Source organism: Papio anubis, chromosome 14, assembly GCF_008728515.1.
Source record: "Papio anubis isolate 15944 chromosome 14, Panubis1.0, whole genome shotgun sequence".
In the NCBI taxonomy this organism is placed as follows: Eukaryota; Metazoa; Chordata; class Mammalia; order Primates; family Cercopithecidae; genus Papio; species Papio anubis.
Genome location: NC_044989.1, coordinates 54,702,652 through 54,730,353, shown reverse-complemented (window position 1 = coordinate 54,730,353; position 27,702 = coordinate 54,702,652). Strand labels below are relative to the sequence as shown.

The following is a 27,702-nucleotide window of genomic DNA, read 5'->3' as shown; positions in this document are numbered from 1 at the left end:
CTATGGCTCTATCCCTATGCTTTCTTTTATATAAAAACAGCGAAAATCTTTGACATTCTAAGGTTAAGTGATTTGCAAGAAAAAAAATTTGGTTTCCCCAGATTTTTCTTTTAGTTTCAGAGAATTTTTTTTTTTTTTTTTTTCAAGATGGTCTCGCTCTGTCACCCAGCCTGAGTTCAGTGGCGTGAACATGGCTCACTGCAGCCTTGACCTTTCAGGCTCAAGTGATCTTCCCACTAGCTGGGACCACAGGTGTGTACCACCGTACCTGGTTAATTTTTTATTATATTTTGTAGAAATGGGCTCACCATGTTGCCCAGGCCAGTCTTAAACTTCTGGGCTTAAGCCATCTTCCCACCTCAGCCTCCCAAAGTGCTGGGATTACAGGTGATATGGTTTGGCTGTGTCCTCAACCAAATCTTATCTCCACAACTCTCACGTGTCATAGGAGGAGCCTGGTGGGAGGTGATTAAATTATAGGGGCAGGTTTTCCCTGCCCTATTTCTGTGATGGTAAGTCTCACAAGATCTGATGGTTATTATAAGGGGGAGTTTTACTGTACAAGCTCTCTATTCTTGCCTGCTGCCATCTATGTAAGATGTGACTTGCTCCTCCTTGCCTTCCACCATAATTATGAGGCTTCCCCAGCCACGTGGAACTGTAAGTCCATTATAAACCTCTTTCTTCTGTAAATTGCTCAGTCTCAGGTATGTCTTTATCAGCAGTGTGAAAACAGACTAATACAACAGGCATAAGCCATCTTGCCCAGACTAGAGAGCAATTTTATAGTCTCAATATAATGGTGGTTTTTGAGAAGCTCAAAAGACAAAACGAGACACTTGTGCATGGTGCAAATTCCTGTTTTTATTCCAAAAATAACTGTTGTAACTATTGGTAGTATAGGTCTTCCCTCTCTCCCATCTTTGGCTGGGATGAGGTGCAGGGCAGGAAGGTTATTGGAATATCTGTTCAGAAATATTCAGGCATAAAAGTTTAGAAATGTGGCCGTGTGCAGTGGCTCACACCTGTAATCCAACACTGTGGGAGGCCGAGGCAGGTGAATCACCTGAGATCAGAAGTTTGAGACCAGCCTGGCCAACATGGTGGAATCCCATCTCTAATAAAAACACAAAAAATTAGATGGGCATGGTGGTGGGCGCCTGTAATCTCAGCTAATCGGGAGGCTGAGGCAGGAGAACTGCTTGAATCCAGGAGGCAGAGGTTATAGTGAGGTGAGACTGTGCCACTACACTCCAGCCTGGGCAACAGAGCCAGACACTGTCTCAAAAAAAAAAAAAAAGTTTAGAATTGTTAACTAATGACTTCAATGAGAGTTTTAAGTTTAAAAACTGTAATTACAAAATCTATAGATTCTATGGCTCCTGGGGACTATGTACCTTCCTTTGGAATTTTTTGGCATAACAAAGAACACTCAATTCTTCTAATGGAGCATTAAAACATTGTATGTTTAAAGACAAGAACATAAGATTTAGTTTCCCATTGCATACCCAAACAGAAATGTTAACACATGTGCACCATAGTTTGTCATTTGTTCAAAATTGGGTTTGGACAGACTCTATCAAATTTGAACAGTTTTCTCATATTGTTGCTGTAACAGAAGCAGAAAGATAAAAATAACCCAAACAACTTTGTCAGAGAAAAGCCTCCCTACCACTGTTCCTACCTTGATCCTTCCTAGTTTCCTGCTTTCCTAACCCCAATTCTTTGAAAACAAGATGAAAACAAGCTGACCCGATACTAAACATCTTCTTGTGAAAAGGCTCATGATAAATGCAGTCTTTATAGAAGATTCCACATTTGAAATGTGAAATGATGACATTTTTAGGAGATACCATGTGAGCTTGTATTCTAGCATTGAAAGTCTCTCTTGTAGGAAAAGCATTAAGACTGTTGTCTTTGCGTCATTCATTCATTCTGCATCAACAATTATTTACTGAATACTGGTTATGTGCAAAGCAATATGAGCAACTCAAGGATATGGAAAGTATAGCCTCTGAGATTTGCAGTCTTGAAGAAGAGACAAGATTTGTATAATGCATATTCAAGAACAGTCAGCTTGTCAAAATTGGATCATCTTATCTGACTTACATTCAGATGAGGACATCATTGGTACAATGGAAAGACCACTAGTCATGAAGGAAGCCACTTACTCTATCGTTTGCTATTTCTTAGATCTGAGATAAATTACTTAACCTCAAAGGGCTGATGGTTGGAGGGCAGGTGGAAACAAGAACATAGACTACCTTCAGGATTTCTTTCACATAGATTACTATGACCCAGAAACAGGAAATGTGAAGCATATGCACAAGGTACAGATGCAAGCGAGCGGATTCAGCTCTGAGATCCCTCCCTAGTTCCTCATAGATCACCAGCCAAAGTTCATGGTCAATGCAGCTCCTGGGTAGAGATAAACCTGCCAGGTCACAGGAGCCCAGAGCCACAGACCCACAGCCTTGCATTCACAGACCCCCATAGTTAGGCCCCTCAGTGTTCCATTTCTTATTGCTTCTTGGGGCCTAACATGAGCAGTCTACATCTGATAAACTTCAGTTTCCTCAACACTGATATTTAATAATTGTATACTTGGTAGGCTTGTTCTCAGCCTTGGGCAAGATGGTCGATAGGAAGTGTCTAGCATGGTGCTTGATCCATGAAGGGAAGGTGCTTCATCAGCGGCTTTCTCAGTTGAGGAACTGAAAGTAACACGCACGTTTCCTGCCTCTCCAGCCTAGCACTCTTTCTAATACACGAATAATGGCAACTGGATTCACTTTGCGACAATAGAATGATACATTAAGGGATGAGAGAAAACTGATTATTTGCAGAAAGCATTGCATGTCTAAAAATCCTAAGAAATCTGTTTATTAGCCTATGTGAGTTTATCAAAGTGATTAAGTTTATAGTGAATTCACCATAATTAGGGGATTTCTTCATTGTGGTAACCACTAGCTTAATAAAAAGAGAAGAAATTCCATTTAACATAGCCACAAAAAAAGGGTGGGGGGACACAGAAAAAAACACGTTACTGAGATCATGGTATTGCAGTTAAAGAGTTTAATTAATGCAAGGCTGCCAAGCAGAAGGGCTGGAGTTAACACTCAAATCAGTCTCTCTAATAAGGGGCTAGGGTTTTTATGGATAATTTGGTGCACAGGGGGATAGGGAACGGGTGCCGCTGATTGATTTGGGATGAAATCACAGGGGTATGGAAAATGATCCCGGTGTGGAGTCCTCCTTTGGGTGGGGCGGGTCAGGGGGGGCACAGGACACACTGGTTGAGTCATGAGCCACTGGCTGGATAGGGTTGGTCAGTTGCCAGAATACAAAAGTAAAAAAACATCTCAAAAACCCAATAGTATGTTCTATAATACTGATGTTATCTATGGGAGCAATTGGGGAAGTCTTAAATCCTGTGATCTCTGGCCACATGAGTACTGGGCAGTAAGAGATTATAGAAAGTATGCCTATATTTGAGCAGAATTCAGGCTCCTCCAATAATAATAATCTTGTGGCCTTTCATTAGTTTTACAAAGGTGGCTTCAGTTCCGGACAAGGAGGGGATCAGTTTTAGGGAGGGACTATTATCATCCTTAGTTCAAAGTTAAACTATAAACTAAATTTCTTCTATAGTTAGCTTGGCCTATGCCCTGGAATGAGCAAGGAGCACCACCTGTGAGGTGAGAAGCATCCTGCCTCAGTCTCTGTCATCATTTCTGCAAAGGTGGTTTCAAACTATGACATTTATAAAGAAAATTATAAAGAATTGTATGTGCCATATGTACAAAAAGTACAACGCTTTAATGGACTATACAAAACAAGATAAACAGATTGAGATATATACGTTATTATACAGAAAAACAATTTTCACCAAGTAAAGTTATTTACTGTTTGTTAAATATTGAAATTCCACACTAACAAAGAAACTGTGACTCATGATGCTGCTCTAGTCTCCAGAATTTCCCCAGGAAATCCTAAAACATAAAGTGTAAGTTTTTATACTAATTGAATAAAGCAGCGTAAGACATGTAGAAATACATTGAATATATACTATCACAAAATTAGGAAAAAATAATTTAGTAATTACATTTTATTCATTCATTGTATTCATTTTTTATTTTTTATCTTTATTTTTAAAATTTTGAGACATATCTCGCTCTGTCACCCAGGGTGGAGTGCAGTTGTGTGATCATGGCTCACTGTAGCTTCATCTATGGAGCTCAAATGATCTTCCCATTTCAGCCTCCCAAACAGGTGGGACTACAGATGTGTAACACCATGCCTGGTTAATTATGTTTTAATAATTGCCAGGATAACTGGCTAACACAAAAACAAAACAAAAAAAGTGATTTAAATTAGCACTTACAGTACATACCAGAGTAAGATCGTAGTGCATTAAAGAGTTAAATATTTCCTTTAATTTTTAGCAAAGCTAGGAGAAATATGCATCAAATATTTATGAAATCTTTAGACAATATTTTTGAAAAGCTTGTGGCAACAATGGAAATCACAAAGAAAAAAATAGCTTAAAAACATCAAGAAAAAGTGATTTGAACATAAAAACTAACAATGATTGAAACACACAAGAAGATAAACATAATTAGGAAACAGGGAAGAGTTAGTATCTACAACAACTTAAGGACTTATCCAAATCTTCAAAAATATTAAAACCTCAAGAGATAAATGGTCAGAGGACATAAACATAGTATTTGTATATGAAGAAATTCGAGTAAATTAGATGTATAAGTAAGTTCTTGGAAGGATATTTATAATAGCAAAAAAATTGGAAAGAAAATACCCAGTATAAATTACAGTGCATCAACTCAGAGTGTTATGTAGTCATTAGAATTATTAGGAAAACGGGAAATTTTGTTATTTAATATAATACATATACACACAGAAAAACAAAAATGAAAATTGTTATTGATACAGAATAGTGGAAAAATGGCTTTTCTATAAATAACATTGAGGTGGAACAAGGGAACAGCTGTACTAGTTATTGAACATTATTACTGATTTTAATACTTGCATTTTTCAACATATATATGATAGCAAAAAAGTTAAACAGAAGAAATCAGGGATATCAGTTGCAAATGGTAAGTTATTCAGCTTCCTAGAGTTAGGATCTTTTGCCATGCCAGAACCTTTACAGAGAACACTCACATTTCCCAAAGGCGCTGGGCAAAGTGAGGAACGCGCTGTGGGAGTCACCAACCATATGTGATGATGGTTATACCTTTGTCTCCGGAGCCTTATTCTGGGATATCAGTGTCATCAGTTTGTCTTCCTCCTTCCTGATGTTTTATTCTTACCATGATTCTTTTTAAAGTTTGCAGTTTGCCTGGATTTAGATAAAGGTCTTCATATTTTAACTGGGAATTTATTTCTTGTATGTAGCTCCTAACATATTTCAATATCCTCTTTACCATCCCCTGCCTTCCTGTTTACTGTTTCTCATGTAAAAGGCATTGTTACAGATTAAGAGTTAACAACTCAGGCTGGGCACAGTGGTTCAAGCCTGTAATCCCAGCACTTTGGGAGGCTGACATGGGATAATCGCTTAAGGCCAGGAATTCAAGAGCAGCCTGGGCAACATAGGGAGACCCTGTCTCTACAAATAATAATAAAAATCAAAAGAGTTAATAACTTGAGTAATGGGCACAGTTTCAATCCTGACTCAGTGTGTGACCTTGGACAAATTACTTATTTGTAAGCCTTGGATACATTTATAAGTAAGATGGAAATGATGACACAAACTTCATTGGGTAATTATGAGGTTTAAATTAAGAGATAATTCATGTAATGTGCTTAGTGTGCTACCTACTTATAACATTGTAAACTCTCAGGTTATGACATGAATATGTCACTTAAGTGCCTTTCAAATTTTTAACTATTAAGAAAAAAAAGAAAAACTCACAACCTTAAAATAATTGTTCTATGTTGTTTTTTGAGATGGGGTCTTGCTCCAGGCTGGAGTGCAGTGGTGCCAACATGGCTCACAGCAGCCTCAACCTCCTGGGCTCAAGCATCCTCCCACCTCAGCCTCCCAAGTAGCTGGAACTCCAGACACATGCCACTACTCTCAGCTAATTTTTTTTTTTTTTTGGTAGAGACTGGGTCTCACTATGTTGCCCAGGCTGGTTTCGAACTCCTGAGCTCAAGTGATCTTCCTGCCTCGGCTTCCCAACGTGCTGGGATTACAGGTGTCAGCCAAGGCACCCAGCCAGTTCTACTTCTTTCCACACATTGGGTAGATCACTATAAGAAAGTCATGGTTTAATTTAAAAAGGCAAGTTCCCTTACTTTGCTGTCCTTTGTTTGCCTTTTAAAAGACACCTTGAATATGGAACAGTATATAAATAAATCGACCAGATTTCCTTAATCACCACACCTAAGTAAACTGTATTTACTAAAAACAGAAAGATGACAAGAAGGAAAATGTATTTACTCAATTCTGGCTTTATGACTTCAGTAGTCCGACAACCTCATTTCAACTACTGAAGTCTGTCAAATGATCAAAACCAAAATATAGAACTATTTGTTATAGTTCATATTTAAACTCTTGAAAATGAATCTCAGTTGAAAAGTTCAGGTAGGGAGGAAGGGGCATTTCCAAAGGAATTAAATGTTGTGGATCAGGTTCAAAGCAACTATGGCTGGCAGAAAATCAAGGCTTTCCATATTGTGTCTTAGGTAGTGATAGCAACTGGGGTGTAGGTTTTGTATATATGTATTTTTAAAATTTGAAATTGGTAAGTGTAATATGAGCATTACTTGGACTTTATTTGAATTTATTTGAATTTCAACAGCTACCAACAGATGTGCTTAGGCTGAATAGGCCCCGATTCCCAAGTAGCACAATATTTCGAATCTATTTTAGATTCTGAAACAAGAGCCGATTCCAGGAAGATAGCTCTGAACCTTTTTCCCAGCTGCAGAAATAACTCTGCTTGTTGCTCCTCTGACCTACACCAAGGGAAGCTGCTTGAAAAGATGTTCTTCTGCCAACAATCATTTTACCATTGTAACCCAATGGCTCCTCTTCTCACATCGCCAGAATCAGGTAGATAAAGAAAGCAAACCATAGAGTTCTTTTAATTCCTGTCTTTTTCCAAAATGACGTTTACATTTTTGTTACCCCAGGGAGGCCTATTCATGGTGTGTATGAAATGGGGCTTATATGTCAACAACTGGTCACTATTAACCTTTCCCCGAATAATTAAATTCATCTAGGGAGGTATTAGGACCACTCTCCCCCCAGCTCCCAATTCCTTCTCCCTCCTTCTGTTCCCACCCCTTACTTTAGGATGTATGAGCCCTTCTCATTTGAAAGTAAAAACCTCCCACCTGAATTCTCCTCTAGCTGTTGCCCTATCTTGTTTCTTTTCTTCACCAAGCTTCTGGAGCTGATGAATTCCTATTAAGTCAAATGGAAATTCTGAATTTGCTTTCAGACATAATAATGTTTTTATTGGGAGCCTCTTTGTGCCAGGCGCTCTTATAGGTCCCTAAAAAACATTTTCCTGATGAAAAAGTACATGAATAATGCATGCTCATTATAACAACTCAACAGTACAGAAACAGATAAAGAGAGCATCAATGCCTCTCCCCACTCAGCTCCATATCTTACCATGTCCACCACAAGAGATAAGAATTATTAACCCTCTTTTGTAGCTGAGAATGGCTCAGAGAGTAGCCCGCAGAGTTTAAAAGGAAGAGCTTTAGGGGCAGATTGCCTGGGTTCATTTCTTGACCTTGCCATTTCCTATGTGTCCATCTGCAAATTAATATTTCTGCACCTCACCCGGGCGCGGTGGCTCACGCCTGTAAACCCAGCACTTTGGGAGGCCGAGGCGGGCAGATCACGAGGTCAGGAGATCTAGACCATCCTGGATAACATGGTGAAACCCCGTCTCTACTAAAAAAAAAAAATCAAAAAATTAGCCGGACGTGGTGGTAGGTGCCTGTAGTCCCAGCTACTCGGGAGGCTGAGCCAGGAGAATGGCGTTAACCCGGAAGGCGGAGCTTGCAGTGAGCTGAGATTGCGCCACTGCACTCCAGCCTGGGCGACAGAGCAAGGCTCCGTCTCAAAAAAAAAAAAAAAAAATCTGCACCTCAGTTTTCTTATCTGTTGAACAGGGCTAATGATAGTACCTGCTTTATAGGGTGTTGTGATAAGGATGTAATTTGCTAAAAAAAAATTGTTGGAAAAACATTTACTATCCAGTCCATATTTTAATTTCCTCCACTGTCCCAAAAATGCTTTTGAGAGCTTTCCTGTCCCCTACCCCAAACAAGGATCAAATACTTATATTTTTGAAAAGGCATGGGCATGTCCAATGGGTTGTGGTAAATGATTGAGTGTGTTGGTGGATCTTGTTTACTCATATTTTATTCAGTATTTTTGTATCAGTATTCACAAGTAATACTAAAAAGTCCTTTAGTTGCGGACCATAAGTTCTGGTATATGAGGTTTCCATTATTGTTATTTTGAAGGTGTTCTGTAATTTATTTATTTCCTTTTTGACCCAAGAGTTGATTTAGAGAGTTATTTATATCAGCAATTACAGAACTGTTCTCAGAACATGCTGCTCACACTCTACTTTTTGCAATATATTGAAGTTTTTTTTAATGGGCATAATAAATTCTCAATTTTTGTGAATGTCCAATGGGCATGTGAAAAGAAGGGGTATTCTCTATTTTCAGGATGCTGAGTCCTAGATAGCAAAAATAATGAGAGCTAATATTTATCAAATACTTAATACATGCTAAGCTTTGCTCTTTAGAACAATTCTGTGCTTCACAACAATTCTGGGAGGTAGGCACTATTATTATGTCAGTTTTACAGATAAGGAAACTGAGGCACAAAAGTAACTTTCCCAAGGTTATTTAGTAACTAAGTGCAGTTTGAGATTTGGACTCACCACTCTTAACCACTACATTTCAATTTACTTAATCTTCATATCACCCCTATATGTAGATATTATCTGTGAAACAGAGAAAGAAAACTCAGGCTCAAAGAGGTTAAGCATTTGCCCAAAGTCATAATAGGCCACACCCTGCATTCTTCCCCTCTCTCCTGGGTATTCCTTTCAACTGCCTCATCCATTGTCAAAAGGAGAGTAGGATGCTGATATGGTTTGGCTCTGTGTCCCCACCCATATCTCATCTTGTAGCTCCCCATAATTCCCATGTGTTGTGGGAGCAACCTGGTGGGAGATCACTGAATCATGGGGGTGGGTCTTTCCCATGCTATTCTCGTGACAGTGAATAAGTCTCACAAGATCTGATGGTTGTAAAAATGGAAGTTTCCTTGTACAAGCTCTCTCTTTTTGCCTGCTGCCGTCCATGTAAGATGTGACTTGCTCCTCCTTGCCTTCCACCAAGATTGTGAGGCCTCCCCAGCCACGTGGAACTGTAAGTCCATTAAACCTCTTTCTTTTGTAAATTGCCCAGTCTCAGGTATGTCCTTATCAGCAGTGAGAAAACAGACTAATACACATGCTTATCTTTTGACCCCCTACTTTTTATTATACAAATTTTCATACATATATAGAAAGCATAGTATAATCAAATAGCTACATAATTCCACCTAGTTAAAATTTGCTATATTTTCTTTCTTTTCCTCCCTCTCTCCCCAGAAGTTTGTTTTTGGCATTGTAGTTGAACTTTGTGAAAGTAAGTTGCAAATATCATAACACTTGACCCCTAAATGCTAAAATTCCTCTTCTGAGAATAAGAATGCTGTTTTCTATATTTATAATGCCATTTATCACACCTAAGAAAACTCATGTAATTCTTTTAAACATTTTACTATCCAGGCCCTTTTAAAATTTCCTCCCCTGTCCCAAGAATGCTTTTGAGAGCTTTCCTATCCCCTACCCCAAACAAGGATCATATATCTTGTTAAAACAACTCACCACCTAAATTTATACTTATATTTTTCAAAGGGCATTAAGATTTCTACTTGTTTCTATGTAATATGCATCCACCCATCTCCAGACCAGCATCCCTTTTTGGCCAATTACCTTGGACCTTCTCCCTTTCCTCCCACCTTGTTTTTTACATCTGAGTTTGCTGCGCTGTCTGCCTGGCTTCTGCCCTTCCTGGCTAGTCTCCTGTTTCTGCCTTCTTCATTCTAAGCTCCCTGAGCAGGATCTGAGAGGTGAAGCCAGCTGGACTTCTGGGTCAGGTGGAGAGTTAGAGAACTTTTCTGCCTAGCTAGAGGATTGTAAACACACCAATCAGTGCTCTGTGTCTAGCTAAAGGTTTGTAAATGCACCAATCAGGAGGATGTGGGCGGGACCAAATAAGGGAATAAAAGCTGGCCACCCAAGTCAGCAACGGCAACCTGCTCAGGTGTCCTTCCATGCTGTGGAAGCTTTGTTCTTTCGCTCTTCACCATAAATCTTGCTGCTCCTTACTCTTTGGATCTGCACTACCTTTATGAGCTGTAACACTCACTGAGAAGGTCTGCAGCTTCACTCCTGAAGTCAGCAAGACCACAAACCCACCAGGAGGAACAAACAACTCTGGATGCACCACCTTTAAGAGCTGTAACACTCACTGCAAAGGTCTGCGGCTTCACTCCTGACATCAAGTGAGACCCTGAACCCACCCGAAGGAGGAAACTCTGGACACACCATCTTTAAGAACTGTAACACTGCGAGGGTCTACGGCTTCATTCTTGAAGTCAGAGAGACCAAGAACCCACTGGAAGGAACCAATTCTGGACACAGATCCATGCCTGTTTCATTCACTACTAAACATCTATCACCTCCCTACCACACAAAAGGTGGTCAATAAATAGGCACTTACTGCTTTTCCTGTGCTATTTGGATTTGATGACAGAATCTGGCTTCCTGGTTTCAACTAGTGATTGTAATATCTTTTCTCAGTATTCTGGCAGTTCAGTATATGGTGTATGTTAAAATAATGAAATTCTGGTATATTTATTTTACTGTGATTATTCAATACTCTAAAAGGTGCTGAATTATCATCTTGAAACATATGCAAAGAGTTATACGCTGTATTAAAATTTGAAAAGAATGAAGGAGTAACTCTATACTCCTCAAAAAGAAAGAGAAAATAACAATTGACAACCCAAACCTTTTTTTGACAGGGTGTCACTGTCACCCAAGCTGGAGTGCCACTGGCAATAATAACTCACTGTAAGCTCTAACTCCTGGGCTCAAGCAATCCTCCCACCTCAGCCTCCTGAGTAGCTAGGACTACAGGTATGCAGCACCATGTCTGGCTGATTTTTAAATTATTTTGTGGAGACAGGGGTGATATGGTTGGATATTTGTCCCTGCTCGAATTTCATGTTGAAATATAATCCCCAATGTTTGAGGTGGAGCCTGGTGGGAGATGACTGGATCTTGGGGGCAGTTTCTTGTGAATGGTTTAACACCATCCCCTTGATGCTGTCCTCTTGACAGTGAGTGATTTCTCACAAGACCTGGTCACTTAAAAGTGTGTGGCACCTCCCTCTCTCTCCTGCTCTTGCCATGTGATGTGCCTGTTCCCCCTCTGCCTTCTGCTATGATTGTAAGCTTCCTTAAATCTCCCCAGAAGATGAGAAGATGCCATATCATGCTTCCTGTAAAGCCTGTTGAACCAATTAAACTTTTTTCTTTATAAATTACCCAATCTCAGGGGTTTTTTTAAAATAGCAATTCAAGAATAACCTAACACACAGGGTCTCACTACCTTGTCCAGGCTGGTCACAAACTCCAGCCTCAGGTGATTTTCCCACTTTGGCCCCCCCATAGTGCTGGGATCACAGGCATGAGCCACCACACCCAGCCCCTAAACCTTCTATCACATACATAAATCTTACTCCTATTTCAAAGACCTTTCAATAAAATGGAATGTGAATGGGAGAGTAATTAATTAGGTTGATATAGCTGTACCTAATCTATATCCATACAGGATAAATTAAAGATAAAGATAAAACTAGAAATGCTTTACTTGAAACAAAAACTACAGTTTGCCATCCATAAAAATTGTGATTACTTTTTTTTAAAGAAATAATTAAGAGAGATTATTCTAAAATGACAACTCAAGAAAATACTAGGAATTAGAGCAAAACTCTGTTCACCTCTCTGCTACCAGTGTAGAAACTGAAAGCTTTTATAGCAGCTGGAAAAAATTTGCTCCAAAAAATACTTTTATGGTAATGATGACATTATCAATGCACTTTTTTTTCATTTTCCATTTTCTATGATTAACCAACTTATGCATTTACTGTAGTATCAATTTCTTTTCTAATACTGAACAAATTTTATCTAAATTAGGCTAGAGTGATTATATATGTCTAACACTTTGATATTGGAAACATGTTTTATAATATCTATTTCAAAATTTGCATTTAAAACGTATTATTTAGTTACACTGTTGTATTTCCTGAATTCTGAACACTTTTAAAATAAAAGTCTGACATAAATACTGGTATTTTGGTTTTGTGTAACATAAACACTGTAACAGTGTTTGTGTCATTTTGCTCCTGTGTCGCATTCACTGGTGGGGACGCTTGGCACTAGCAAGAACACAGGTCCAGTCACAAGCCTGTGGCTCTGCTCACCCCTGACTGAAACACTCTGGGGCCAGTCTATCAGGCCAGGACTCTACATAGACTTTTTAGACTTTTACAGTTTCACCAGGCACAATAATGTATATTTTCTTTCTATGAGTGCTACCTTAGTAGAAAATGATTAAATCATAATTTATTAACTTTGCTAGGGTAAATCATTTCCCATGCCCTGGTAATTCAAATATTTTTCTCCCCTCTTATCTATATTTACATACAATAAAGATGACTGCAGCTGTAAAGCTACTTGGTTAATCACTTAAAACTTCTTTTTGACCATTTCCTTTGCAAACAGTTTGATAGACTTTCCATGGGAAACAGAAGAAATTAGCAAAGTGTACATCTCCCTCTCTTGTTTACCAACATTCTTTTGAATCTTAGGAAAGTGACATATTGTATTCAGGCCCTCAGCTTTCTAAACTGGGTGGCCTAGTTCTAAGAAAAATAGTTCTGTATGTTAAATCACTATATAAACAAAGTTGTATAAAGAATTTAAGAGAGAGGGATCCCTTTCAAAACAAGAACTGAAAAAGAATATTTCAGGAGTCCAAGGAAAACAAGACTATACAATTCACAGGCTCCTTTCAATCATCTAATATACAGTTTATCTTTTAAAACATCATGCTTTTTCTGTTTCCCAGAGAATTAAACTCTTTACAACTCTATGATGTGCAGATTAGTGGCTAAATTGTACTCTTTCCAAGAAGCCATATTATTCTTCCTTCCTTCACTCATTTTTCTTTTTTCTTTCCTTTTTCTCCCTCTCCCTCTTTCTCCACATCTCTATTTCTGCCTCTAGTTGACAAAACATTTCAGAGATTTTATATAGCTCTCCTTGTTCTCCATTTTTTAAGGAAAAAAAAATTATAGCCAGAATATTTCAGACTCCAAAGTTGAAATTGTATATTATTCTTTTCAATAGTTTCTAGTCCATGCCTTAGAACAAAGCAGAATGGAACCCCAAAAGAAAGTAATACTTTACAATGAACTCAAAGAATAATATCACTACTCACTTTTCAGTTTTAAAAAATATTTCCTAATATATGTGTACCTTTGAGGAGATGTATAATACCAGGGTCTGTGACATTAAGAAATATAAAATTCTAAAGGTGTCTGCCTTCCCACTAACTGATTTTATCCAAAGGTGGTGGTGCTATACCTTGGCCCTAGAATACAAATCCAGCTTTGAGTCTCCTGTCAATGGTTTGGACCACCTATTGCTCGAAAACGTTGCTACCCTCATGTCATTCCCTCTCATTTCTCATGTTTTTTAGCTCCTGCCTCATTCTCACTTCTCTCTTGTCTTATCTCTCAGTGATTTCAGTATACACATACACTATCCTTCCCACCCCGTCCTGTTGGCTCATTGACCTCCCCTGCAATGACCTTATCCTCTATCTGCCTCATCAGAGACCAACTTGGATTCATGAATAGGATTCTGACTAATCTCTTGCAGGTCATTCTCAAACCACTGTCTCTCAGCCCTCTAGATTATTCTCCCTAGGACTTGACCCCAGGAGACCTTCAGTAGCCTGAATCTTCCAATTCATTGATCAGACCACCTTTTCACTGATCTCATCCTGCATGTCTTCTGTTCCTCCAGCTTAAACTCTAAGATCAATTCTTATAATTATTCTCTTGTCCTTCTTGTTTCAGCTCTAAATCCAACTCTGCTTATTCACACTGCACCTGTGAGTTGAATGTGGCTAGAGAAAAATTCATAGCCATGCTGATGGGTCTCACTTTGAATTCATGACTTTAATGTTGTCTGACAATACTTTAGGTCATAGTCTAGTCACTCTTCTCTCTAGACAACTATTTCATACCTTCTTCTCTGTCCTCAGACTCTACTGCCTCTTGCCCCATTTCCTCATACTCATTTGATCATCTTGCTTTCTATTTCACTGAGAACAGTGAAGCAATCAGAGGAAGATTTCATAAATCTCACTATCACTTCTACCTGTTTACCAGCACATACACCCTCATACTTTGACTTCCTGCCAGTTACCACTAGTGAATTTGTCATGCTCCCACCTAAAGCTGACATCTCCTCCTCCACTTAGGTACTAGATTCCACCTCCTCTTGTCTATTCCAGGACATCCCTCCAATAATGCTTCCTTCTATCTCTTACATCATTAGTTTCTGCTCCCTACTGGATCATTCACATCAACCTGCTTCTTTACACATGCTTCTTCTCCCATTTTAAAAACACGTTCTTTGCTCCATTTCCCCACCAGCTATTATCCCATTTCTTTGAAGAAAAACTTCTCAAAAGAGTTGTATATTCTTGCTGTTTTCACTTTTTCGCTTCTTGTTTTCTCTTAAACTTATTCCAGCCAAGCTATTACCCCACCACTGCACTGAAAGTAGCTTGACTACTCTTGTCATGATCCCATTTCTTTGTTTCTTTTTGGAGAAAAATTCCTCAAAAGAATTGTCAATATTCAATCTCCAATTTATTTCCTCCCTTTCCCTTTCAAACATATTTCAACCCCCACCACTCCACTGAAAATGCTCTTGTTGAGTCACCAGTGACTCTTTGTTTTAAAATCCAACGGTCAGTTCTCAGACTTCATCTTAACTGACCTGTGAGCACCCTGTGACACAGCTGAACACCTTCCTTTACACATTCGGCTTCAAGCACATTGCACTCTCTTGGTTTCCTTCCTACCCTGCTGGTCTCTCTTCAGTCTTCCTTGATGTTTTTCCTTTTTTTCCTGACCTTATAATTTTGGAGTCTTCAGGGCCTAGCTTATCAGGACTCACTATCTTAGTGTTCTTATCCAACCCTTTGGCTTTAAATTCCATGCATGCTGATTATCCCAAAATGTGAATACCTATCTCAGACCTCTCCTGAGCTCTAAACTCATTATGCCCACTTGGCATCTCAACTCTGTTGTCCAATAATCATCTCAAACAATATGTTTTTTTTTAAAAAAAGGTAACTCCGATTTTCCTGCAAAGATCTTCCTCATTATAGCCTTCACCACTCTGCTTCCAGTATCTCCATCCTAACAGTTGCTCAGGTCAAAATCCTTGGAGTCATCCTCGACTTCTCTCTTTCTTTCATACCCCATGCTGGGAGGTGGGGCCTTTAAGAGATGATCAGGTTGGTAAGATGGATTTAAGTCTTTGTTGCAAGGCTGGATTACTTCTTATGGGAATGGATTAGTTTTTGAGAGAGTGGGTTGCTATAATGCTGAGTCAGCCTCTTTTGTCCATTCTTTCCCAGGTGCTTGCTAGCTCTTCTGCTTTTTTGTCATGCTACTTCATAGCATAGCATATCGGACTTCTCAGCCTCCAGAATTGTGAGTTAAATAAACTTTTCTTTATAAATTACCCAGTCTCAGGTATTCAGTTACAGCAACAGAAAATGAACTAAGAGATCCCATAGCCAATTTACCATGAAATCAGGCTGACTCTACCATCATACTATATCCACCATCTACCTCCATTACTACCACCTGGTCTGGGAAACATCTTTTACCTGGGTTAGTGCAGCAGCCTCCTAAAAGATCCCCCTAAATCTACCATTGCTTCCATACAGATTATTTTTCACCCAGGAGTCAGAGTGATTCATGCAAAACTAAAGTCACATTTTGTGTCCTCTGCTCAAAATCCTGTAGTAATTTCCCATTTCATTAAGAATAAAAGCCAAATTTCTTACACTATCATACAAGAACCTACTTGATCTAGCCTCCCTCATTCACTTTGCTCCATCCACGCTGGCCTCCTTGTTATTTCTTGAACATTCCAGGCATGCTCCTGTCTTGGTGCTTCTGCTTAGCACTTCTCTTCCTGAAATGCTCTTCTCCAAGATTTCTACTGGCTGACTCCCTCAACAACTTTGACTCTTTGCCAAAATCTCATCTTTTCAATGAGGCTTCCTCTGACCACCCTATTTCATACTACAATCTGCTCCCCACTCCCTACCCCCAGAACTTTCCATCTCCTTACTCTATTGTTTTTTCCATAACACTTATAACTTTCTAATGTGCAATATTATTTTCTTGTTATTGTTATCTTTCTCCCCTGCTAAAATGTAAACCCCAAGAGGGAAGAAATCCTTGTTCTGTTCACTGTTATATCCAGAGGGCCCATAAGAGTACCAGGCACACAGTAGGTACCCAATAAACATTTGTTGAATGTTTAATAAATATAAAAATGGATTATGTGTACCTTGAATGTTTGGTAGTAGTTGCCTCAAAATCATTTGAACCTCATGCTACTTTTGTGGAAAGATTTTTTTAAGCTACTGATTCCATTTATTTACTGTCTCTAGGTCTATTTAGATTTTCTATTGCATTTCAGTCCTTGTTGATAAGTTATACATTTCTATGAAGCCATATATTTCATCTAAGTTTTAAAATGTATTGGCATAAAGCTGTCTAACATCCTGTCTTATATTTCTTTAAATAATCAATGTGACTATGTTTTCCTTTCCAAATACTGTTTATTTTCTCTTTTTATTATTAATCTTTGGTTGATACTCTGTATTGTCTTACATAAATTTCTGTTTATTATTACCTTTTATCTATGTCCTTTGGCCTAACTGTATTGGTCTTTTATTACTCAAATTATTTTTCATGATGAGTGATACAGCAGTTGCCAATATTTCCAGTTTCCTCCTTCTAGGTTCAGGAGAAGATTACACCTCCCTGTCCTATTAAAGTTAGACAAGGTCAACTGACTAGCTCTGGCCAATGATTTATGTCACTTTTGATGGAAACATTTAAAAACCTATGAATGTGGAAAGAATGGTCTTTTCAATAAACAAGGCTGGGTCAATTAGATATTCATATGGAAAAAAACAAATTGTGACCCTACTCATAAAAATGAATTCCAGCTGGATGGCAGATATAAATTTGAACAATCTTGGTGAGATAAGGTTCTTCATTTTTTAATTCTTTTTTGAAATAGAGATGGGGTCTTCCTATGTTGCCCTGGCTGGTCTCCAACTCCTGGGCTCAAGTGATCTTCCCACCTCCGCCTCTCAAAGTGCTGGAATTACAGGTGTGAGGCACTGTGCCCAGGCAAGAGATAAGATTTCTTAAACAGAGAAGAAAAACACTAAGGTAGAGGGGAAAATGACAAATTGACACATATTAAGATGAAAAACTTTTGTTCCTCAAAAGGTACCATTAAGATGATGAAAAAGTAGGCCAGGCGCGGTGGCTCACGCCTGTAATCCCAGCACTTTGGGAGGCCAAGGTGGGCAGATCACCTGAGGCTAGGAGTTCAAGAACAGCCTGGCCAACATGGCAAAACTACATCTCTACTAAAAAAAAAAAAAAAGAAAGAAAAAAAAAGGCTGGGCATGGTGGCAGGCACCTGTAGTCCCAGCTACTTGGGAGGCTGAGGCAGGAGAAGCGCTTGAACTCGGGAGTCGGCAGCTTCAGTGAGCTGAGATGGCGCCACTGCACTCCAGCCTGGGCAACAGAGCCCGTCTCAAAAAAAAACCAAAAAAACAAAAAAAAACAAAAAAAACACCCCAAAACAGAAAAAGTAATCCACAGAGTGGGAGGAAATATTTGTAATATCTATACTTGAAGAATGACTAGTATCTAGCATGTACAAAGGCTTCCTACAAATCCATATGAAAAAGAACACCTGCCCAACAGAGAAATAGGGAGAAGCCTCAGATACTGCACAAGAGAGAATATCCTAATGGCCAAAAAACACATGAGAAGGTTCTCAGTTGATTAGGCTTTGGCTAAATGCAAATTAAAACCGCCATGTGATACCACTACACATCCAACACAATGGCTAAAATAACGATGCACAGGACACCACCACAGACTCGCGAGACTGAGGGGTGGTGTCGCGAGACTGAAGAGTGGGCGGTGCAAATACTCGAGGTGTTTACTCGCCATTTTGTGTGAGGAACGTTGACGGGACCCGCCGTTGTGGCCTGGCCTCTACCGAGTGCCGCCCTGGCCGCTACCAACATGAGCCTCCTGGAGAGTCCTCACAGGCCTGCTACTCTCGACCATGCCCCGGAAGACCCGCACCAGGGCCAGAGGTCCCGAGAGAAGAGCAAGGCGACACAGGTAATGGCAGATGTGTTTGAGGGCCGCTTGGAGCCAGTCGTGCTCCCACCGCCCCAGCTTCCAGAGGAGGGGGTCGCACCCCAGGATCCCGCAGATAGTGGCCATACTTTCCACATCTTGGTCGATGGGAGTTGCAGTCGTGGAGCAATCAAAGCTGGACAGGAAGTGACTCTACCACCCGCGGAGGGCCTAGAAGCAGCCTCTATCTCGCTGACAACTGACGGCAGCCTCAAAAATGGCTTTCCGGGTGAAGAGACGCCCGGCCTAGATGGGGAGAAGGCTGTAGAAACCTGTGGTGCAGGGAGGTCGGAGTCTGAAGTGATCGCAGAGGGGAAGGCCGAGGACGTGAAGCCTGAGGAGTGTGCCATGCTCTCAGTCCCAGTGGATGAGAAGCCAGGAGGCGAGGAAATGGACATGGCGGAAGGAAACAGAGCAACAGATGAGGTAAATAGGGATGCAGGGCCTGGGCCCGGGCCCGGGCCCCTGAACGTGGGTCTCCACCTGAACCCCCTGGAGTCCATCCAGCTGGAACTGGACTCCGTGAATGCCGAGGCTGACAGGGCCCTCCTGCAGGTGGAGCGCAGGTTTGGGCAGATGCATGAATACTACCTAGAGCAGAGGAATGACATCATTCGCAATATCCCGGGCTTCTGGGTCACTGCTTTCCGTCACCACCCACAGCTGTCTGCCATGATTAGAGGCCAAGATGCCGAGATGTTAAGCTACTTAACCAATTTGGAAGTGAAGGAGCTCAGACACCCTAGGACAGGCTGCAAGTTTAAGTTCTTCTTTCGAAGAAACCCTTACTTCAGAAACAAGCTGATCGTCAAGGTGTATGAGGTCAGATCCTTCGGTCAAGTGGTGTCTTTTTCCACTCTAATCATGTGGCGCCAGGGCCATGGACCCCAGTCCTTCATTCATAGGAACCGACATGTCATCTGCAGCTTCTTCACCTGGTTTTCAGACCACAGCCTTCCAGAGTCCGACAGGATTGCTCAGATTATTAAAGAGGACCTCTGGCCAAATCCACTGCAGTACTACCTGTTGGATGAAGACGCCCATAGAGCTAGACGTCGCCCGATGAGGGAGCCAGTGGAGATCCCCAGGCCCTTTGGGTTCCAGTCTGGTTAACCTTTGCCTTTGGAACTACTCCTGCAGAAGGTCCCCTGCCACCACGAGCTGGACCTGTGGTTGGGCAACAGCATTAGGTATGCCCTTTTTTTTGTTCTGACTTTCCTCTACCCTCTGTTTAAACTTTCCATTCTCTCCACCTGAAGATTGATACCTTGGTGGCTATGCTGCTTCCCTTTCACCTGGTTGTCTTGCTATTCTGCATTAACATCACATGCTCCCAGCCGATGGGTTACATCCTTCTAAGCGAAGCAAATGATGCTGTAGATTATACTGTCTTTACCTTTGTTTGGACTCTGTTTGTTCCCAAGACCTCTGGTCTGGCTCCTATTTGGATTTCTAGTTGTGTCTAAGAACCTATTCGGCTCACCCTGCTTTGCATCTGACAGTACAGGCACAAGGACTGTGGACAATTGCTGGGCATTAATGAAGTCAAGGGAGAACAGCAGGGGGCAACTTGGTCTGTGTGAATTATGGGACTCCATTACTTTTCCTGAGACTCTGGTCACCTATTGCTGCCTGCTACTGGCTATGCCCACCACCTTGGGCAGCTCCCTGCTGAGTGAACATATCCCAGACCATTGCCAGCTCCCCTCTGTGGTTTCTAATCAACAGGGATCTCCACAACACTGGTGGTGGACACAGGTTTCCTGTCAGCACACAAAGACTCCTTCCTCTTCCAAAAGACCTCTCAATTCTTTGCCACCACCAGCCTCGTCATTCAGAAACCCTACTGTCAGACAAATGGTTGAGGGGACATGTCAGACCCTATCCTCATGGCAAGGTTAATATGTTGGTGTTCTTGACAAGTACCAAGCTTTCTCAGCCACAACCAGTGGATTCATTGAAAATCTAGGTACTTTTATTTTCCTCCCTTCCTGAACCTAATGAAGTGCCAGAGTGGGTGTACACTTTCTTTTCTCTCATCTCTCATAAATCTCTTCTGTCTTCCTTTAAAAAAACAAAGTAGTAGTTCAGAAACATCTGCAGAAGCAGGCTTTTTAGTTTCTTTGTCATGTCCAGAAGCAGGCTGTTCCGTAAAATAGACTGCCAGACCTCTTATTCCCCACTCTCCTTTCTTTTCAGCCCCTCATCCCTCTTTAGCAATTCCTAGAGGGTTTAAAGGAATACAGAGCTGGATGGAATGAAAGGTGATTTCTAGTTCAGAGTGGATAGAAGAATGAAGGAGATTGTGATGGGTGCTCTAAGCAGGGAAAACTGAACAAAAAGGCAGAAATGATTCAGGGGAAAATCAGGCCTAGAATTAACACTGGGTTGACTAGTTACGATGGGAAGAGAAGTACTTTTTTTTTTTTTTAGTATTCACATAGAAGAATAGAAGATGGTTGGAGTGTTAAATATGTTGCCTAGAAAGGGTTCTTTGAAGAAACACTGTAATTTTGGGTGTTCTCTTTCTTGTTTGCATGTGGCCTTATTTATGTGGAAGATTAATAGTGTGTTATAATATTTTCTCTTTCTGTTTACTGGGAAGATTCAGCTGTACAGATTTTATTTTACTTTCAATTAGGAACATTTGGAATAATATCAGCTTTTCTTTTTTGTACATTATATGGATATGGATATTCATGACAGTGTTTTCAGCCTGATCTTGTTTCTGTTAAAACTGTATCTTTAACATTTTATTTTGAATAACTTGGTCTTATCTGACGCTGAAGACTGGAAACTATTGTGTTCATGTATAAATAAATTACAAAAAATTTATGGTTCTCGTTGTCTTTCTTGATAATTTGTCCTGGTAACAACTTAGTAATTGACATGTCTTTTTTTCAGTTGTTTTGTTTTGTTTATCAAGACAGACAGTCTTGCTCTGTTGCCCAGGCTGGAGTGTAGTGGCATGATCTTGGCTCACGGCAACCTCCGCCTCCCAGGTTCAAGCAATTCTCCTGCCTCAGCCTCCTGAGTAGCTGGGATTACAGGCTTGTACCACCACGTCCGGCTAATATTTTTAGTAGAGATGGGGTTTCACCATGTTGGCCAGGCTGGTCTTGAACTCCTGACCTCATGATCCACCTGCCTCAGCCTAAAGAGGGGAAGTGCTTGTGAGATTGCTTTGTGAAACTGGAATTATACCATGGGCAAATTTGTCTTATGCCCATGGTATAATTCTATTATGCCAATGGCATCTTTCCTTATGAATGGATGAATGGTAAAATTAAAGCATATCACTGAAAAAAAAAAACCAAAGATGATGGAAAATAACAGAGGTTGAAAATAACAGAGATACCAAAAGGCTCATATACTGCTTATGGGAGAGTAGCTTTGTACAAATACTTTAAAAAGTTGTTTGGCAGTATCAGTGTGTACCCTCTGATCTGGTTCTGGGAATATACCCAATGGAAATATATACATATATTCACTCAAAGACATGCATAAAGTATTTATAACAACACATTTTTAATAGCTGACACTGGGAGCTGCCCTAATGTCCATCAATAGTGGAAAAAATAAACCAATTTTTAAAAATGTTCATGCAATGGAATACTATAAGAAGGAATTATGCCTACATGCAATAATATGAATGATTCTCACAAATAGGTTGATAAATATAAGAAGCCGGACAGAGTACATGCTATATAATTCTTTTATGTATGAAGTGTAACAGCGGGTAAAACTAATCTATGGTGGCAGAAGTCACAATAGTGGTTACTGCCAAGGACAGTGATGGGTCTGAGATTTACCCTTCTTGCAAGCTTAACCTTAACAAGTTAGCCTTATGTGCTAGGTCAGAGACAAAGGACCTTACAACTCAATAGTCAAAAGAGTATCAGTATTTGCACTGGTTCCCTGGGCTCTAATTCCCACAAGGCAACATAAAGCCAGGTGACATCTGTACATACAGTGGATTGTGTTACAGGAGAGGAACTCCCGTAGGGAACATAGGGAAGCTGAATCTTTTATAATGGGCAGTAAGCATGCCTGTCGTTTTCGCTTTGAAGAGAGACATCTCTGTTATACTAAATAGTAAGTAAACCTGTTCTTTGTTCTTTAAGGGACATAATCTCTATTTTTAAGACTCTAAGCACACCTGTGCTTTGCTCTGGAGACACTGTCTTCCAAGGCTGGCTCGAAAAGACATTATGCACACATGCAGTCAGTGCCTTTGCTCACAAGATATGCAGAAACACGAGACACATGGGAGAACTGTCTCCCAGTAAACTTTGGGGTGATAAGTACTTATTGACTGGAAGGAAGTATGAGATGGTAGATTCTGAAGGGCTGGTGATGTTTTGTGTCTTGCTCTGGGTGCTGGATAAATAAGTATATTCAATTTGTGAAACTTCACCAAGTTCTACATTTAGAAAACATACTTTTCTGTATTTATATTGTACTTTAATATTCTTGTTTAAGAAAAACAAAAGAAACCCAAAGTAAGCAAATAAATTCAAAACAAAACAAAAAAAAAAAACATTATTTTTCTGGAACCCCTCTTCCAGAAAAAGGCCAATTTAAAAGTATGCTGCAGATCTTTTTGGGTAAACCATGAATTGATATGTGAAAATTGTAACAGGATCATTTACTAGGCCACATTCAAATGGCTAAAATCCATTTTCTAAGAATAGAAACACTGAATTATCTAGGCATGGGCCATCAACTCTTAGTATTTACAGTGCTCCACTCATTTTGTCAACTGACCTTCATAAGGGTTTTTCAGTTATAAACAGTTCTTTAATAATGGCTCATGATGATTCATTTTTATATCGTCCAGCCAAATATATCATAAAATCCACATTTTTTTATGTTGTTCAACAGGGATGATGCTATTCTGAAGCCTGTAAGATGGTCTATATTTCTAAGTTTCGTGTCTTTTCAGGCCTCCCTCTTTGAGGTATAAATATTTCATTTGATAATTAAGAGAGAAAAAAAATTTCAAACAATACCTATGGCATATGCTATAGACGATTACAGTATTCATACCAACAAAAACTTCTGTAGAACTACAATGAAATCATTTGCTTTGGCTTATTTGAGCAAAATATTTCCACTTATGTATACAGCAATGTATTTGGGGGATAATTTACCATTGAAAATGAGGTTTTTCTTTTACATAAAGAGTATGAAAACAATAATGTATAAGATTAACTTACTGCCTTTGAAACATAAGGTAGGTTTAATTAGGCTTTTTATATGAATTCATATCACATAATATAAAGTGGCATCCATATAGATGACTTGCCCTGTTTTCCAGTGGCACAATTTTCTCTTTGCTATTGGTAGCTATAAACATAGGAGATACAAGATGCTTCCCCCCAGCCCCCCTCCCCTGCCCCAAGATGGAGTTCTGCTCTGTCGCCCAGGCTGGAGTGCAGTGGTGCAATCTCGGCTCACTGCAACCTCTGCTTCCTCAGGTTCAAGCGATTCTCCTGCCTCAGCCTCCCAAGTAGCTGGGATTACAGGCACGCGCCACCAAGCCCAGCTAACATCTGTATTTTTAGTAGAAACGGGGTTTTGCCATGTTGGCCAGGCGGGTCTCAAACTCCTGACATCATGATCCGCCCGCCTCGGCCTCCCAAAGTGCTGGGATTATAGGCGTGAGCCACTGTGCCCAGCTAAGATAGAAGATATTTTAAGAAAAGGGGTCCAGAATTCAAATTTAATCTGGTTTACTAAGATACATGAGGATGGAAAAGGTAGGTGATATCCTCACATTTAGCATTAAACTAAAATCTAGAGCATAAAATAGAAAGTGCACTGAGCTACAAGTCAGGGGTTGGGGTCTCTGCCATAAACCAGATAATAAGCAGACCACTTAAGGATGAAAAACTATGTCTGTGAGATTTTTTTTTTTTTTTTTTTTGGAGACAGGGTCTTGGTCTGTTGCCCAGGCTAGAGTACAGTGGTGCAATCACAGCTCACTGCAGCCTCACCCTTCCTGGGCTGAAGTGATCTGCCCCAGCCAGCCTAGTAGCTGGGACTACAGACACATGCCACCATGCCCAGCTAATTTTTTTTTTTCTGGTAGTGATGAGGTCTCGCTGTGTTGCCCAGGCTGGTCTTGCACTCCTGGGCTCAGGCAATCCTCCTGCCTCGGCCTCAGAGTGCTGGGATTATAGGCATGAGCCACTGTGCCTGGCCCATTTTCGTCTTTTTAATAAGTTTTGAAACATAATTTCTTCTAAATCTAAAGATTTACCTACCCCTTAAATATCAGTTTTCCATAAGGTTCTGTGACCTCGCTCTGGCTTTTCTTTATGCGCTTTCTAAGTGACTTTACCCATGCCATGGCCAGAGCATGTAAATGACAGAGAATGTAAACTAGAGCCATCACCTTTGAAATAAGGACTTTTTTTTTTTTTTTTTTTTTTTTTTTTTCGGAGTCTTTCTCTGTTGCCCAGGATGGAGTGCAGTGGCGCGATCTCAGCTCACTGCAAGCTCTGCCGAGGCAGGAAATAAGGACTCTTAAATTGGAATCTCCCTTATTCCAGATTAGGGTCTGACATGTCCATTTGCACAATGCTTCCAGAATTGTTCCCTTTCCATATCTATTTTCACCTTAATATCTTTTGTCTACATTATTGGAAGTCTGAGGAGTCCCCTTCCTGAATATTATCTCTCTTTTCCCATCATTTACACTATTGACAAAGTAATCATGTCCTTTTTGCTCAGATGTCCTTGTCAATGCACCATTGCCTGCAGAAGAAAATCTAAACACCCTACGGTTGCATCCAAGATCAGCTACAACCAAGCCCCTACCTAACATTCTTACCAGAGTCCACTCACATGGAACGCCTTACTGTTCCTTAAGTAGCCCATATACAGTCCCAATTCTGTGCCTTTGCTCATGATGTTCCCTAACCTTGGATTCACTTGCCCACCTCAACTATGGAAATCACACCATTTCTTCTAAACTCAAGGCCATATCCTCTAAATCACCTTTCCAAAACCTCCTACCTCTTGTAGCATATATTCTGTTGAATTTATAATTCATACAAATGTAGATTGAACTTAGTTCGTTACATATGTTAGTAGTTTATATTTGTCACTCAATTTTAAGTTCAAGGGCCAAGATTATGTTTTAGTTATCTTCTTTTCTTCTGTGATGAGTAAGAGATAGTCCCTGTTCTCAAGCAGCCTACAGCCTAGCATAGGAGACAATCTACAGTGTGACCAAGTGTAAGCATGGGGCTAGGGGACCACATAAGAGGGACATTTTCCCTACCTGAAGGTTAGAGAAGGCTTCCTATAAGAAGTGGCTTCTAAGTTCCATTCTAGACACCATAGTAGACTCTAAGTTTCTTCAGAGTAGGGGGCTATCTTTTCATCTATGTATTCCTAGAGCATGGTATTATATCTAGCACAAAATGGACCCTTTAAAATTACTTGGAAACCATCATTCTCAGCAAACTATCACAAGAACAGAAAGCCAAACACCACATGTTCTCACTCATAGGTGGGAATTGAACAATGAGATCACTTGGACACAGGAAGGGGAACGTCACACATCGGGGCCTATTGGGGGGCAGGGGGATAGCATTAGGAGATATATCTAATGTAAATGATGAGGTAATGGGTGCAGCACAACAATATGGCACATGTATATATATGTAACAAACCTGAACATTGTGCACATGTACCCTAGAACTTAAAGTATAATAATAATAAAAAAAAATTGAAGTATATTTTGAGGTGTTCAGTGGCTCCAATGAGCTTTCTGCTTTAATTCCAGATGTAACCAACAGCATTTGGAAGACAATGTACTTTGTCCAGGAAGAGCAAATAGCAAAGAGTCTTTTTGGGTGGGGAAGGGATTATGTCACTGTCTAGAAATCTCCTACAATAAACTTGGCTTGTCAGCAATGGCAGGCTGGAGGAAGAATGCACAGCCAAGCAACACATGTGAAGTCCCAGAAGTGGGATGAGAAGAGATGGATAAAATGGGAAAATCTCAAGGAAAGAGCATAATGGAAGAGAAATAATGTTATAGAGAAAAAGTGTTAGTGTAACATACCCCAAAAAACACTGGTCTGGTATAAGACCTAAGAGACAGTGTTCCAACTTGTCTTCGAATCTAATTTTAGGACTTTGGGGCAGGGAGTAGTTACAACCTTCCTGTGTTTGGAATTCATTGCTCATGATGGGAGGAAGGTAGACTAGAGGGTCTTAAGTTTCTTTCCTTTTAGAGCTTTTATCCTATCATGGTATGGGTACATAGTCCTGGGGCTTTACTATGATTTGGAAATATGTTGAAGTCAAGGTAGAAGTAAATGTATACCTTCTTAACTTGATAAAATATACCTTGATCCCAAAGTAACCATTATGCTTACCAGGACAACACTAGAGGTATTCCCACTCAATTCAGGAACAAAGAAGGATGGTTATTTGTCACCTTCATTACTTAACATCCTGGATATTAGACAATATAATTACTAAGAGAAAGAAACTAGAAGTATAAAAATTTAGAGAACATAATAAAACTACTACAATTTGTGATGAATATAGAAAACTTGTGACATTCAATTGAAAAAGTAAACAATAGGAAAACTTAGGCAGCAAGATACAATATTACTACATATATCAATAGATTTTAGATTACAAACACAGAAAGTTGGAAGACGAAATGGGGGAAGACTGTTTACAACAGCAACAGCAAAATAAGAAATATTTAAGAAAAAGCTTTAGAAATGTGCCATATTTAATAATAAAATTTTAAAGCATTCCTGAAGACACAAAGACTTGTATAAAGGGAAAGACATACCAAGTTAGAGAGGAAGACTCAACCTTATAAAATTGTTCTCCCTAAGCTAATTTAGCAATTAATTGTAATTAGAGTAACAAGGCCAAAAATTGGAGAAGGGCAGGGCTAGGGGGAGAATGAGACAGACAAATTCTAAAGTATATATTAACAAAAAAAATAACACATAGATCAGTGGAACAGAATAGAGAGCCCAGAA

At 39.9% G+C, this 27,702-nt stretch overlaps 2 protein-coding genes across 3 annotated transcripts in view; one reads left to right on the top strand and one right to left on the bottom strand.

The window, feature by feature from the left end:
* The window catches only part of ACYP2 (acylphosphatase 2), a 202,758-nt gene that overhangs the window by 29,987 nt on the left and 145,069 nt on the right, over nucleotides 1–27,702 (bottom strand). The gene's annotated exons all lie outside the window — the stretch shown is intronic.
* TSPYL6 (TSPY like 6) lies at nucleotides 18,088–21,514 on the top strand. The gene has a single exon (XM_003908652.4). It carries the CDS (start codon nucleotides 18,560–18,562, stop codon nucleotides 19,790–19,792), a length of 1,233 nt encoding a protein of 410 aa, XP_003908701.1. The 5' UTR covers nucleotides 18,088–18,559; the 3' UTR covers nucleotides 19,793–21,514.

Excerpts from the sequence above, each read along its gene's own strand:
- TSPYL6 (XM_003908652.4), top strand. The coding sequence starts at position 18,560 with ATGAGCCTCCTGGAGAGTCCTCACAGGCCTGCTACTCTCGACCATGCC.